Raw genomic sequence first — 17,015 nt, 5'->3', positions numbered from 1 at the left:
TTGGCAGGGGGGTTGGACTCGATGATCTCTGGAGGTCCCTTCCAACCCCTACAGTTCTGTGATTCTGTGATTCTGTGTGATCAGAATAAGCTTTTTTTTTTTTAATAGCAGTACAATTTGACAGTAAGGAAAGACAACATGAAAGAAATTGAAATCAGTAAGACATTATTTTGGCATCACACGAGACAAGGCTTCTTATCTTTTGTAATCTCAACAATTAAAAAAAGGTTTTCCAACTAGTAAACAAGTCATACCTGAAAATGATGTTTCCTGCACGATCAGCCTTCCATGCCTTCACGAGAGCAAAATCTCCTGTAATGGACTTTTCCAGAATAAAGTGACGACCATCAAACTCTCGCACCTGCAGAAAAAAAAGTACAATATTGAGATGTAGATTTCTTCAAATAGATCTCTCATGTATTTATTTTGCAGGGATGATTTTACAAACTATTTTATTTAATGCAATTCTATCTGAATAAATGTAGATCAAGTGTATAACCACAGAAAAGCACCAAGAGGTAATAAACCTCTGGTTCATCCTAAGGTGTCTGGTTAGCAAAATACCAGAAGAACCATACACAGAACAGAATAAAATACATATTCCACCACTCCATCAACTGGAATTAGACATGCTCTTTGCAAATAATTAAAAAACAAATTGCTAAAGCAGAAGTATTGAAAAGCTTTGTAATCACTGCCCATCAGCAGAAGCCTCAAATCTAAATAAAGAAAATTTGATTCTGAGTACACGATTCAGATCATCTGACAGGCTGAATTTCATTTGGTTCTCACTATCTTTATGATCAATACTTGTAACAATAATGTGCAGAAAGTCAGAACATGTAGCAGATGAACAGGTACTATGCTAGCAGCTTTGTAAAACGAAATGCATTTTTCAAGAATAAATACAAAATTTTGTTTTTCCAAGACAAAAACTCTCCTGATTGACTAGAGACCAGAGACACACAATCTCTCATAACAATTGGGGTTGGGAAGCAAAATATCGCATGAATTATATCCCACATAGAAAACTAAGTCTAAGAAAATAGTATTCTAGCAGACATCACTAGATTATTTTAAACTTAATTACATTTTCTTCACATTCACAAGAGAAGCTCAGAACTGAACCACTTTAGAGAAAAGAATCAGAATTGAATTCAAATTAGAAAATTCAACAGGGGTAAGCTCATTTTTGCATCCATTAGTTTACTGATGTCCAACAAGACTTTGCTAAACAATTAGAATAGGACATGGTCATACTTCCATGGAGGGAGTTCAATCTACCAAAGACGAGTTAGATGAACTGTCTTTCCCCTCACAAGTTCTCTGTTAAGAGCCTGAAACTACTGACGATCCTCCAGCCACAATGTGGCTTCTTCAAGAACGTTGTTCTTCTTCATCTGCCTTTGAATGAGAGTTACTTAAATCTACTGGATTCACATTCAAGACCTCGGTTCCAAACAACACAGATATACCCAGGAAAATCAATATCTAATCTCTTCATTAGGCATTCCCATTATTAGGTATAGCATTGAATCATAGCAGAAATGAAAGAACAACAGCAAGAAGAAAGAAAACAACAATTTATTGTCCTAGAAAAGATGCAGTGAATATTTGGTGATTGCTGCCATCGAGTAGACAAGACACAAAACATACATACACTGAGCAGCATTTATTTAAACAATACAGAATGTTAGATTATACACAGTACTGCTGTAGCATTATTTAATACTTATCAGAGGGGAGAAAATCTGGTAAAAGCATATCAAAAGTTAGTTTTGTGGGCCTGTGGAGGCAGATTTGAGATTTATGATATGTTATTTGCACTTTACACTGATTCAGTCAAGTCACATAAGAGATGTTACTGGCTTTGCAAAAGACTGAGAAGAACAAGAAGTATTCTTAACAAATACTAAAGGTAAACAAAATTCTTATCAAAACCATAAGGTAGTTCAACAAACAAGATTCCTTCAAATAGGAAAATATCATAATGCCATAATAAGAAATCCAAGGAAAAACAACTATTGTAATGATTCAATAATGAAAATATCAGTGCATAAATCAATGCCATCCAAAGGGACCTAGACAGGATGGCTACGTGCGGCCATGTGAACCTAATGAGGCTCATCAAGGCCAAGTGCAGGGTGCTGCACTTGGGCTGAGGCAATCCCAGGTATTTGTACAAACTGGGTGAAGAGCCTCTTGAGAGCAGCCCTGTGGAGAAGGACTTGGGGGTCCTGGTGGATGAGATGTTGGACATGAGACGGCAGTGTGCGCTTGCAGCCCGGAAGGCCAACTGTGTTCTGGGCTGCATTGAAAGAGGAGTGGGCAGCAGGGAGAGGGAGGTGATTGTCGCCCTCTACTCAGCTCTTGTGAGGCCCCATCTGCAGTACTGCATCCAGGCCTGGGGCCCCCAGTACAGAAGGACGTGGAGCTCTTGGAGTGGGTCCAGAGGAGGGCCACTAAGATGATCAGAGGGCTGGAGCAGCTCTTCTGTGGGGAAAGGTTGAGGGAACTGATCTTGTTTAGCTTGGAGAAGAGAAGGCTCCAGGGAGAACTCATGGTGGCCTTCCAGTACTTCAAGGGAGTGTATAAAGAGGAGGGAGAATGGCTGTTCAAATGGGTTGACAGTGATAGGACCAGAGGAAATAGTTTTAAACTGAGTCAGGGGGGTTTAGGTGAGACACTAGGAGGAAGTTTTTCTCACACAGAGGGTGGTGATGCACTGGAACAGGTTGCCCAAGGAGGCTGTGGATGCCCCATCCCTGGAGGCATTCAAGGCCAGGCTGGATGTGGCTCTGGGCAGCCTGGTCTGGTGGCTGGCAACCCTGCCCATAGCAGAGGGGTTTAAATGAAATGATCTTTGTGGTCCTTTTCGCTCTAGGCCGTTCTATGATTCTATGATAAAAACAAACATTATCTTTACCCATAAGATGTTCTTGAGTAAGAGATTACACCTGTTGCAGCATAATGAGAACTCAGAGCGCTAACCTCATCCTCATTTCTTCAAACACAGTCATAGTACCTGAAACCTATTCCCTTCTTCAAGATTTCCACCTAATTTCAAGTTCATGTTTCTCTGTTGGAGATCACAGAGATATCTTTGTAATTTTGAACACTCACACTAAATAGCATTTCATTTTGTCGAACGTTTCCTGGATGCGTCAACTGAGCTTTTTGTGGTTTAACAAGAAAATGTCCAGTCTCTTCTAACGCTGAGGCTTTGAGTACAGCTGCAGGTATGGCCAGAGAATTGGGCAAAGTGAATCAAGAAAGTTTTTCACCTGAGTCAGTTTCTTGATGTTAAGTCACTCAATGCTCCAAGAACTGTGATACACTTCAGGGGACAGGAATGAGCAGAAGGAGGACAATCAATGTAACTAGTACCAAGCCACACCATTAATCCAACATAGTGAAGTTAAACTTGGCCAGAAAAAAAACTTAAACAGCCATTTATCTTGGAATTCTGTAAGAAATTCATTTTCAAAAGCAGATTGCTAGAAACAGATTGACATCTTACCTCTCTTGGTTGGCTAGCAATAGCAATGGTGCCATCTGAATTATATTTGATAGGTGCCCCCCCTTCCTGCACCAGTGTCCCATAACCTGTACTGGTATAAAACGCTGGGATTCCTGCTCCTCCTGCTCTAATACGTTCAGCAAGTGTACCCTGTGGAAAAAACACATTGAAGACCTAGTCATTTAGAAATAACAGATCAAACTCAGGTGAATTATTTGATTGGAATTACTTATATATTATGTTATTTGTAACTTTGACCTTGTACTATGCAGACCACCACATGCACTACTTCTTCCCACTCTAGCTCTCCTTTGTGGAACTGGTACTGCATATGGCAATAAATGCTTTACTTCTGGTCACCAAATGTTCAAGAGCACACTGTAACTCAACTCAATGTCAACTACCAGGATTATGCAACTCCTCTCCTTTAGCTTTTTTCCCAGTCCATCACTCTTATTTAGAAGAGTGTAGAGCTCTTTTTCCTACATGGATGGTAAGAATTTTTAACTTTTATCATCAGTTCAATATGTTAACTTCTTCTTAAGGTGTTGGATAATTAAACAAATTCCTTTTTTCAAGTTGAAAGAGTCACACTCAATAGACTGAAAAAGGAAGAGTGGTCTGGATACCATCTGCAAAGAATACCCAAAACTTGACAGAACTATTTGATTTGAATGTATTTGAATGCCCCATCTGTACTGTATTCTATATTCATCCACTACATAGATACTAACAACTCAAATTCTTTGTTAGCATTCATTGCAGACTGATGGTCAAAGTTGTATCTGCCTGCTTTTCACTGATGTCCTTTCCCAAATATTTTTTTCTGGACTTCAAGCAAGAAAAGGCCAATCACAGTCAATTATCATGCACGACCGCTTCCAAAACATGGGTTGTGTTTTCCTCAGTAATTTCTGGAAGAAATACAGTGAATTCTTGTAGGTTGCAAAGTGAGGACAGAAAAAAAAAAAGACAGTTATAAACCATGCAATGATACTGAGCTCTGAGTTTCAAGCAGCCCTGGCATTTCTAGATCTCACCATGACCTCTCCCTCACTGCAAAACAAGGACATAGCGCTCTCCAGTTTTGTCTGAAGTCATAAAAAAATCCAAACAGCATTTTCCAAAAGGCTATTTTATCTTAACAAGAACATATAGAATCCCTGCATCTCTTAACACATTACTGACATTCACTGTTCACCAGTGTGGACTGCAGACCCACAACTGTCACTCAGGATCTACTCAGCTCTCAAGTGCATTCCACAAAGCAAATCACAAGCCTAAGGAGTACAAGATCTTTTGGATGGAATTACCAAACATGAAGTAGGAGGATGGAAAAGATGAATTGAGGTAACACAGTGGTGAAAACTGTGACTTCTGAAAAGTGAGAAGTACCTGCTTATTTCCATGCCAGCTGACAGAGTATAGAGATTTCCTGTCCACCCCTGTGCTTCTTAGAGACAGACCAAAAAAATGTAGGCCAAGGACTTCTTCACAAAACTTTACTACTGTTGCTCTTCCCAATGGTTTAAATGAATAACTGTTTAAAGTTCAAAGGCTTTGCTTCACACTAACATGCTGCAGAATTAGATCTAAACAGAATATGACTGATACTCACAATTTCAGACTGTATTGTATGCTAGCTATGCAAGTACCTTGGCAGTGCTAAAACACTAGAAGCAGTCATGTTCAAGCTGTGGTCCACATGCAGCCCACCCCAGCTGGCACTGTGATCCGGCCCCTGCTCTGTGCCATCATCTGCCCCCACCACTGAGCAGCCCGACCTCTCGCACCACTCTGCAACAGACAAACATCAGTGCGTAATGAGTGCTGTCCGAACTGCACCAGGGTGCAGGGAGGGTGCTCAACTCACACCAAAGAGCTGTGTGTTTTGATTCATTGGCCGAACACAGTGCTGAGAACAGCAGAAAATACATAGCCGTGCTTTCTGTTTTGATCAAGGAACTTGAGAACAGGTTTCAAGATTTTTTATTTGCAACTCCATTTTCAGTTGACATAGCCACATTGCCTAAGAATTTTCAAATGGAATGCACGGAGTTGCACAGCATGCAGGCTCTAGCTTACTGCTGCTGAAAATGCAGAGCTAATCATGGTGACTGTTGAAAAATAGTGTTTTGTAGTTGAGATTTTGCTCTATCAAATATTGTTGTTATGCTCTTTGTATTAGTTATAGTTCCATGGAAACACAGGAGGCATTACTTTGGAGCAGCCCTTGTGTACGTGGCGCAAAACAATTCCTGTTCACTCAGTGTGGCCCAGGAAAGCTGAAAGTTTGGACATCCATGACTTAAAGCTATGGTGCTATAAAGTGAAGTTGTAAATATTGGATCATACTGAGATTTAACACAGATTTAACTAACAAGCACAAAAAACTTCAGGTATTCTGAATTTGAAGTCTGTTCTTTCAAATCCTACCCACTAGATGGCAGATACTGCTCAAACACTTTCCCCAAAAGCACGCAAAGCTACCATCACTTGGTTATACAGGGATTTTCTATCTTTGTTCCCCTGTATGAGCCACAGCAGACAGATTTCACCTGTTTATCTACCATCCAAAAGGTCCTATAAAAAACAAACATTGTGCTAAAACATAGATAAGTATATATATTTACTTCAGATGAATGTAAGGCATAACATGCCATAAATCACAAAATTTAACTGATCAGTTCTTAATCTCACAGTTGCACTCTATAACTTAACGATCCTAAAACAGCAAATTCCACCTGTTTTTACAGAGAAAACATTAAGATTGCACATCAATTTTAAAAAGCAGTTAAGGAACATTCTAATCGTTTTTTCATTGAAAACATACCACAGCTCTGGATAGACTACTTACCTGAGGTGTAAGTTCAACTTCAAGCTCACCAGATAAATACTGGCGTTCAAATTCAGCATTCTCTCCAACATATGATGATACCATGCGTTTTATCTGCTTAGTCTGAAGCAGAAGACCAAGTCCAAAATTGTCAACACTGCATAGAAAAACACAAGGCAATATTGGGTGATTAAAATAGTTCTATTGTGTACAAAGCATTGATAAACTTTAATGACTTAAATAGAAAGGGTAGAGCCATCTTCAAGGATTTCTGACATGAGGAATTGGACGGACACACAAAACCAATATACTGATATTTAGGAATTCATTTCTCAGACGTCATCCCCTCTAAGGCATTGAAGAGCAACAGCTATAAACACCATCTTTACAAGTGATGATATGTTACACAAATGCTCCTTTAAAAAACCTTACTACCTAAGAGTCACACCAGATACAAACTGGCTCTTAGTAAACAAAACTAAATTTTTGTTTAGACTCTTCCTACATAAAATTGCCAGTTAAAATGATTGTTCAGCAGCTCAAGAAGAAAGATACATTTATAGTGCTGGACTGTACCAAAATCAAAAGAATATTTATATTGTAACAATAAATATTTCACTTTCTTATTTAGAAATTGTCTACTGTAGCAAGAGACATTAACATTGAAATCAAGAAAATTAAAGAATTACATAATGGTTTGGGTTGGAAAGTACCTTAAAGCCCATTCAGTTCCCATGTCCTGCCATGGACATGGTTGTTATCCATCAAGTTGCAGAGGGCCCCAGCCAACCTGGACTTGAGCACGTCCAGGGATATCAACTTTTTACACAGATAGAGAACACTAGGGAAAGGGGGAATGGTTTGAAATTAAAAGAGGGGAGATTTGTATTACGTGTCCAGGTGAAACTTTTCACAGAGAGAGTGGTGAGGTGCTAGAACAGGCTGCCTGGAGAGGCTGCAGATGTTCCAGTCCTGGAGGGGAACAAGACCAGGATACATGGGGCCCTGGGCAACCTGATCTAGTGCCTGATTTAGTAGCTGGCAACCCTTCAGGCGACACTGGGGTTGGAACAAGATGATCTTTGTGGTCTCCTTCAATACAAACCATTCCATGGATTTTATCATATACGTTGTCTTTAACAATGCCAGTTTAATCTGAATGCCAAACATAACAAATATCCTTTAGTTCCAATTCCTCTAAATGTTTCTAAATTCAAATCTTCTCAAGATAGACAATCTTGAGCACTGTTAAAACTTCTGTCATTCTATTGTGCACACAGATAGGACAAGAACATGAAGTTTTTGTGACAAAGGGAATCTGCAAAAAAAGCTATTTTAATTTGATAAACCATTATGTTATGATATAAAAGCAGGAATAAACAGAGACCATATTACAAACATTTATTTTCTGTTTCTAATACATTATGCAGGATATTGGCAAACTGGTACAAGCTCTTCTACTTTTCTGTTGGTCTCTAACAAATGAGTGGAGAACTCTGGTCCTCCACTCTCACTATAGAAGAGATGCCATAACCCAAAATCAGCTCACAAAAGTAATGTGTATTTGCCATCAATTGTCTCGACCCAATAAGACAATTATTCACAACTGGCTTCATATTTCAGAATAAGAAATAGTGAAAAATATTAAGAGTCCTAAAAGAAACCAGATCCAGTGTTTGCATTATAAACACCCTATGGAAAACACTTACAATTAAAAAAATTGTTAACTGCTTTAATAAAATATATCTCTTCTCAATATTAATTTTGTTCTCCTGGTATTCTTCACCTACAAGAGTTCTACTACTCTAGATTGTCAGAAATTAATTCTTACCACAGTGGCCACAGAAGAAAGTAATGCCTCAGACTACTATTCTTCATGCACTATTCCAACTACTGTTAGGGATATCTCCTAACAATGGTGTTACATACTACAGCAATGGGGGGAAAAGAAAGAAGGAAAGAATACATATAAATAAGGTATGTAAAAGTAATATTAAGAACAACAACAACAACAAGACAACCCTATATTGCACATAAAAATAATTAAATAAATATCATCTTAAAAATCCAGTCATGGTGCTGAGTAAGCTAGGTAGTATTTGTTTTGTACAATACACATGTGCAGATCAAAGGAAAGAACCTAGGAAACACACTAACACTCCATCAATTTAGGAGTGATTTTAAACATTCCAGCTACACACTCCTGGCATCCTTTCAAAAGGCCGGATTCAAAAAGTTACCACATGCACTTTTTTTCTAGAAAAGCAGTATTTAATTTCTATCCCGAAGTTTAATACTGTTTGATTAGCTTACAAAACTGCAGTATTTCAGTTAAATAGTACTAAACGTACTAAATAGCATTTCACACTTCAGAAAGCTCCACAAACACAAATGGATCAACAAAGAGCATAAGCTTACTTCACACAGACTTTCAGCACCTCAGTACGTGAGAAGCTTATTTCCTTAAGTTTCAAGGAGAATCAGGTGAGCAGGAGGATGCTTTTGAAAGTCACTAACCCAAAGTCACTAACGAGATCACATTGTCCCTCTTTTCCAGGATGCACCCAACCCAACTCACACTCTGATACAATAGCACAACACTCTTCAAGCCTGCAAGCATTGCAGTACTGGTTCCAGTGTTGCATGAGAAGGAAAAGGGGCTGAGCAGTACCAGCACCAGCTATTCCTTTCCTACCGCAATACTCGAAACTACTACAAAGAAAGATATGAAGTCAGGCTTCCCAACCGCATCAATAACAGGGATTGTTTTAAGATTTGGCAACCTATTTCTATGCACACTCAATCAATTTGGAAACTACACAGGTAAGTAAAGCAACATTTTCTAGTATAATCTTCTACATTTATTTTACGCACTCTAGATGTAATACTTTCAAAATACTTTCTCCATTCCCCAACTCTGCCCTATAAAAGAAATCCGGCTCTGATGCAATACCATACAGTGGAAACTGTCCCACTGCCAAAGCCTTAAGAAATGTGTGCTGCCTAGAAGCAACCTATATTTCTAAATCCCTTCAGGAAAAACTTTCAGTAATTTTGAAACTAGAAACAAAAATAAAAATATGAAAGCAAAGTAGAATGAGGAGTCTTGGGGGCGAAGAACGGGAGAAAAATAAAATAAGCACAACTATATGAGTGTCACTCAAACCAAGAGAACTCCTAATAAAACCATCAAACTCTAACTTCTCTTTATTAAAAAATAATGAACAAACATAACAGATCAGCTAATATTTGAGAGCGGTTGAACGGGGTTGTATAAGCAGAGTACAGTACAGCAAAAGAAGTTAAATAACAGTCTGCAGAGTTTTATAGTTGAGCAGTATTTTAAACTGTCCATAAACCATAGTTTCCTATGCACCATTCACAAAGTTTACACTGCTCTTAGCATTTCAAAACTTGCAAGCTATTTAACCAAAACAGGCAGACATGAGACTTCTGCATGCAGAGCATATTCTGATTGCACATATCCCTGAGAAAGGGATGGCAACAGACAGTTGTAATTACTGAAGAAATTTCTGCCTCTTTTCACCTAGATTTATACTGTTTGCTTCCACAGTTGAAGCAGCAGCTACTGTAGCATATTATGTTCAGCAGGATTTTGCAGGTCTTCATGCCTGGTCCCATGGAGATACACTTGATTCTCTCATCTGCTGCAGGAAAGTTCCCTCTCAGTGAGAACTCTGAAGCTACAAAGATGTCTATAAGAAATTAAATAGAGTTGGATAAAAGTTCTCACACTCATCCAAAGCTTTTTCTCATTTCTTAAGTCAATCTTTTTTCCATACATCAAAGGAGGTCCATTTAAAAAAAAATAAAATTGCATTGAGGATCAGTCACGAAAGCACACAGGCCATGCAGCCTTATTTTCCAAATACAAAATTAATTCCATTACCAGGGGAATTTCATCTTCAAAGCAGCACTGCAAAACTCAATCATTTTTACTTATACATTTATTTTGTGTGTCAGTTTCTGAAAATAAATATTATGATATCCATCTTTTCTAAGGACTCAATTTGCATTCAGCTGCCTATCTGAATTAACTCTTCCATCTTTCATTCACATTAGCTTTTCTTTCATTTCCCTCCAAAACTTCATTTTGAACATTTCATTCTGATTTATGTTTCCTGTATTTTTTTCTTCCTTTCTGAATATCCAAAGAAAATAACATTTCATGCAAGTGTCTGAAAGCTGCTGTCATTTCTATTCTCTCCACACTTTGTCCTTAACCAGACATCTCTATCCTGGAATAAAATTAAAAAATAACTACTGATTTAGAGAAGTTTATTACAAACTTTTTTCTTCTTCTTTTTCTTCTTTTTTCTTCTTCTTTTTTCTTCTTCTTTTTTCTTAATAGTGATTGTTAGCTTTCCTTTTCCATATTGTGTTGCTTTCTTGGTCTTTTTATTTAGGGCACAAAAGTTTCTTTGAACTTCACAGCTTTGCGCTGAAAACGTTATAACTAAATATATGCCTTGCAGGTTATGTCCCTCCTATCAAATAATAGGAAAATGTCCTTCACTGAGTAAATGGAAAGAGTACATCCTGTATATATGAATCTGAATTCAATCACTTTAAAAAAATGAAACAAAGGTGGGCATAATAAAAAATGTGTTGCCCTGAAGAGGAAGCTTTCATGCATGCCGTCAGAAGGAAAGTGTATATTAGTGCTATACAGAATGGTTTATCCTCAGAACAGCCAAGATTTCTAGAAGATTCCTACTCTATAAGGATGAAATCTGAATCTACAGAATACACGAAACAAAAACTGAATAACAGATCTAAAATGGCACTCATCAAGAATGTAAGTAACCCAAGTTCATAGTCTCCATTCTACTAATAGTGACCAGAAAATGGAATAGCAATCAAGTGTCTCTTGTTTAGCAACACATTACTTTCTATTGTTTTATTCCTCCCAGATCAGTGAAATCTTCCTGTCAAAAAACTACTGTCAGCCCTTTAAATTAAAAAATTAACCAAGGAAGACTCCCAGCTGGATACAGTCCACAAATTTCAAGTATACCTACAAGCAGTCAAAACTACATGCCAATGTTACACTCCAAATAACTTTCAGGTATTTGGCAGTTCTCAGACCTTTATGGCTTTTGACTCTCAAGCAAAATACATTATGCAGCATCACAGGGAAGATGACTATATCAAGTTTCCACGCTTCACACACCAAGAAGCCCCACATAGACTAATAGACTAGAAATTGATTATGAAAAAAGAAAAACAAAACTAAGACTTGGGATGTCAAACTACTTCGGCAAATGACATACTCCCTTTGAGTAAATAAAGGTAAATGCACTCTCCTCTCTGCATTTGTATATATGTCTATAGTGTCCAAGAAAAGTAGATGTCTACATATAAACAGCCAGTTTCCGTACTGGGAACACTTCAAAATACTAGTGAGGAGCATCAATCAGCACTATTACTTTTTTCCATGTCTCTTAAAAACAAGTCTTTCTATATACTTGCTGTCCAAAGATTCTCCAGGATCTGAGGTAGGTATTTCGAAGAGATCACACCAAGGCTAGAAGTCATTGGTCAGAAAAGGTCAGCATATATATTTGGGTTATATTGTATCAAAAGACATGGGTGTAAGAAGAGCTGATGTGTTGACACACCTGACTTTCCTCCTTCAACAGTCTGGGAACACAATTTCTTCCATTTCTGACCACTTAAAAGAGGCTTCATCTTGATTCTTTTACTTTGTAACTTCAGCTTTTCAGTTTTCAATAGAACCCGCTAGAAGCTGCATGCAATTCTGTCTCATGTTCACACTTTCAGAGCAAGTCTAGATCGACAACCCAGCTAAAACAGACAGACCACTAACCACATGTTTGACCCTTCTTAGAAATGCAGCCTTATTGTTGTAGGCTCACAGGGCCACCCTAACATTGGCATAAAACTTGACCAATGTGAAAAAATACATTACTGAAGAAATCAGACAAACTTCTGATCCCCCCCTCCCCCCCCCCCTTCCCCCCGCACCAAAAAAAAAAAAAATACCATGACACGTAATCATGACATTATGAGAATGTGATCCTTTGCAGGATCTGTTTCTGTTTTTCTTTCTATCTTGGACTCCCAAAAAATTACATAGGGAATGAGGGGAAGATGAGCAATGAGAGGAAAACTACAATCAGCCTTTTCCCCAGGATATTTATCCACCTGTCCTAATGAAAAGTGGTTAACGAAGGCAGAAAAGAGAGGCAGAAGCTCTGCCAGAGGGAGCAGCTTAGCAGCAGGAAGAGAGAAGCACTGGAGCTTCTGTGTGCTGAGTCAGTAAGAGGTAGGACAGAAAGCATGGTAGGAGATCACAGCCCCCAGAAACCCTGGCAAATGACAAAAGAAACGATGCAGTGAATCACTTTCAGCTGGAACAACCCTTCCTAATGGTGGAAGAAAAAGGAGTCTATGGCTAGTGGCTAGTCTATGGCTTGAAGAACTGCCTGCAAGACTGAGCATTAAAACTCCTCTGCTCTTTGTCCACAGTATTTGCACTGCACACTTCTCCCTCCACCACTAAAGACTTCTTAGGGAAACTGTCTTCCCCACTCCAGTGACTTCAGTAGTATTCTTCAACTGTCATCCTCCTCAAAAGCACCCCCCCTACCCACAACAGAAACCCAAGCAAACAAACAAAAACAACCAGCATATCACTGATGTAAGAATGACTAGTGCAGACATCGACGCCAAGTCCATCAAGAAATTGTGAAGACAGATAATTTCTAAGGAAGACAAGTACTGTACATTCTGAACTTAAATTAGCTGCAAGGTCTCCTCATTTCCTTGTGTTATGAAGTTAGATACTGCATCATAACAAAACAACAACAACAAAAAAAAAAAAAAACAAAACACTCAATTAAGAACTTTTAATATTTATCTAATTTTTCCTTCACCATTAAGTTAAAAAGAATAGACTTCATCTGTTGAATATTTGGATTTCACCACACATGCATCATACTTCAAAAGCCTCCTGGCTGAAACTTCAGTCAACTTCTGTTTTGTCTTTCCTAAAAACCCAGCTGACACGGTTTTTCAACTGTGTCAAGTCCTTCACCTATTTTTTCTTGTTTGTAACTAGAACCAACAAGTAATCTACTGAACTGATATTTCTCAATATTTCCATTGCAAAGTTTAGTACTTTAGGGCAGTGTGCCCTGCTAAAACCCTAAATAACTTCCAAACTAAAATTAGCAAGATGACCTGCTCAGATCAAGAGAGATTTAAAGTTCATACCAGGTGAACAATCTAACAGCTGTAATAAAGCGTCTGATTAGAATATTTATGAAGAATGTAAGTTTATGGGTGGGGAGGGAAGAAAATTGCCCCAAATACTCAACCTAACCCTAGAAATGTCTTACAGACCTTTCCCATTACTTTGACAACATGTCATAAGCAGAGGGAGAGTCACTGGTTACCACACAGTTCACTTTTGAAAGTATGCTTAATTTTGGATGTTTATTTTTTTTAATGTACATAAAGAAATGACACATGCAGCATAAGATATTCTAAGTATCATCTTGACTATATCTCTGTGTACACACCAGCTTTTTTTCATGCTCTCCAACAGACTTTTTCAGTTATATTTTTAGCTCCAAAACAAGTGATCATCACTTTCATGCCTTGACACCCTATTGATATACGATGTGGAAATGTTCTCAATGTTCTGTGAATTTGGAGCAAAACTTGTACTGGTGGGCTCTGTTTGTTTCGTGGTTGTTTTTTTTTTTTGTTTGTTTGTTTTGTTTTGTTTTAATTTAAAAGGAAGGAACGGATGTATTAACTTACACGGAACAAATTAGGACACGGGGATTACATACACAAGAGCAGTTAGGAAGGCTGTGGCAAAGTTAGCAGACATTTTAGTTTTAAGAGATACATTCAATTCAGAGCAATTATTGACAACTGAGATGAGTCCTAACATTCTGTATTATTAGTCCTGTCTTAAATACAGGAAAAAAAATGCTAAGAACAGAAAAATACCATTCATGCTTTACAGTATGGGGTACCAAGTGATGATGTAAAGTTACTATCTAAACTATGCATCAAAAAACTGACACTGAGCACCTCCTTTTCTGGGGACTCCACAACTGTCCATTACCAAAAATCAGGCCTTAGATTCAACGGATCTGTGTAACTTAGTGAACTGAGGCACGGGGCTAAATGTTTAACACAAAGCTATTTTCTCCTTACTAAAGCATAACACTGAAATGTCAAAAATAACTTTTACAAAAAGAGCACAAGATACAAAAGGTTGGTAATGCCTTCTAAGCAGACAGCTTGTATTTGTGATAATCTGACAGCATATTGCCAGTCTTTAAAATAATCACTCAAATGATTACAAATTAAGATATACTAGCTGCGACTTCTCTACTTTTTATCGTAAGTAAAACCCCGATGTTAAAAAATAATGCATACGTAAATCCCGAAACCAGACAAAATCCAGAGGGAAGTATGCAAGTCAGACCACATATACAGCCAGTGCAAGTAATGGACTTCATTTTTTCATAACACGAACTCAGTATATTGAGATGGGACAGAGAGAGTCCAAGTGTTGATATCAGAATTAGATTATACCCAAAATTAGTTGACTGTTATGTAACTACAGTTAATTTAAAACAGTAATTTGAAACTAATTTATTAAACTGTCCTTTAAAATATTTGTCTCTGCTACCAACAAGAATGTTTTTCTGTTGTTGCTGTTGTAACACAGATCCTGAAAGACTGCACTATGGTAGCCATGGCAAAAACTGGTCTGAAACACTCAAGTCTATTGAAGTCAGTACGTAAGAGATCACAGAATCACAGAATCACAGAACTGTAGGGGTTGGAAGGGACCTCCAGAGATCATCGAGTCCAACCCCCCTGCCAAAGCAGGTTCCCTACAGCAGGTCGCACAGGTAGGCATCCAGGCAGGTCTTGAACATCTCCAGAGAAGGAGACTCCACCACCTCCCTGGGCAGCCTGTTCCAGTGCTCCGTCACCTCACTGTAAAGAAGTTCTTGCGCATGTTTGTGCGGAACTTCCTATGCTCCAGTTTCTGGCCATTTCCCCTTGTCCTGTCTCCACTCACCACTGAAAAGAGTCCAGCCTCGCCATTCTGCCCCCCACACCTTAGATATTTATAGACCTGGATCAGGTCCCCTCTCAGTCTCCTTTTCTCAAGGCTGAACAGACCCAGTTCACTCAGCCTTTCCTCACAGGAGAGATGCTCCAGGCCCTTCACCATCTTCGTGGCCCTCCGCTGGACTCTTTCCAAGAGATCCTTGTCTTTTTTGTACTGGGGAGCCCAGAACTGGACGCAGTACTCCAGATGAGGTCTTACCAGGGCAGAGTAGAGGGGGAGGATCACCTCCTTTGACCTGCTGGCCACGCTCTTTTTAATGCACCCCAGTAAGCCATTGGCCCACTTGGCCACAAGGGCACACTGCTGGGTCATGGCCAACCTGTCATCCACCAGCACACCCAGGTCCCTTTCCGCAGAGCTCCCCTCCAGCAGCTCATCCCCCAACCTGTACTGGTGCATGCAATTATTCCTCCCCAGATGCAAGACTCTACACTTGCTTTTGTTAAACCTCATCTGGTTTTTTTCTGCCCAGCTCTCCAGCCTATCCAGGTCTTGATGAATTTATCTCAGATCTTATGAACCCTTCAGGCAGACACAAAGCAGACATGTGCAAGAAGGTATTATGTGTTAATCATGACTTTGCTGAATTTACTGAATCAGATTTTAAAACAAGGATGTACTGAGTGTAACTAATCAAATTTAAACAGCAACAAAGCAAAGACGAAATGAAACGGATTCTAGAAATTTACTGAGACAGAATCCTCTAAATTAAAGGACATAATCAAATATCATAAAGGAAAATTTAAAGTATGAATAACAATGTTGAAGCAAGTTATAAGAAAGGTGTGAGAGTCTGTATTATTAAAGCACACCTACCCACCATAATATCTTTCACTATCTCTCCAGTTCACAAGTTCCAGCTTCCCTTGCAGCAAGCTGTGTAAATAGCAGAGATACTGGATATTTGTACTGCTTCCCTTTCAAACACTTTGCCTTGTTTGGCTTGGCAAAAGAGTAACTATTCTTAAATGCACCATTTCACTGGCTAGTGCAGAGTTCATACACTAATGCACTGCACAGCAGCAGGCAGTATGTTAAGCAGTATCAAGTTTCTAACTAAGGTGCACAAAAGTGCTTCATACATCACTGTACATCTCATCCTTGGCAAGTCTTTCACAGGTCAAAAAAAAAAAGGCTTTATCTGCCAGCAACAAAGATGAATTTAGGAAGGTCTTGGAGACATCCTCTCCTCCTTATTTTACTTCAGCATCGCACAGTAATGTAAGATCTTGTGTACATACCACTCCCTTTTTAGCTGTTTCCATACACTGCCAAGTATTTCTAAACTTGGCTGAACCTTCCTCCTCCTCTCCACTGCAAGAGGATTCTAAGATGATTAAATGATATTATTCACTGTGATGAGGATTCCAATTTTATTAATGACAACATCTGTGATTTAATCTGGATGCCAAACCCTGCCAATTTACAGCAGACTAGATTCCATATAATAGAAAGACAATAAATAAAAACAACAGGCAGTTCTATTCAGTTAAATTTAAGTTAATTTC

At 38.6% G+C, this 17,015-nt stretch overlaps 1 protein-coding gene across 1 annotated transcript in view; it reads right to left on the bottom strand.

Moving 5' to 3' along the window:
• The window catches only part of OXCT1 (3-oxoacid CoA-transferase 1), a gene marked incomplete at both ends in the record, with an annotated part of 86,322 nt that overhangs the window by 60,786 nt on the left and 8,521 nt on the right, over positions 1 to 17,015 (bottom strand). The window contains 3 exons of the mRNA XM_079548108.1: positions 255 to 361; positions 3,521 to 3,670; positions 6,378 to 6,513. Coding sequence (XP_079404234.1) covers positions 255 to 361; positions 3,521 to 3,670; positions 6,378 to 6,513 — 393 coding nt within the window. The remainder of the gene's footprint in view (positions 1 to 254; positions 362 to 3,520; positions 3,671 to 6,377; positions 6,514 to 17,015) is intronic.

The sequence above is a fragment of the Tetrao urogallus genome (assembly GCF_951394365.1).
Source record: "Tetrao urogallus genome assembly, chromosome: Z".
Taxonomy (NCBI): Eukaryota; Metazoa; Chordata; class Aves; order Galliformes; family Phasianidae; genus Tetrao; species Tetrao urogallus.
Note: the sequence above shows the minus strand (reverse complement) of the source record. Positions and strands in the feature narration are given on the sequence as shown.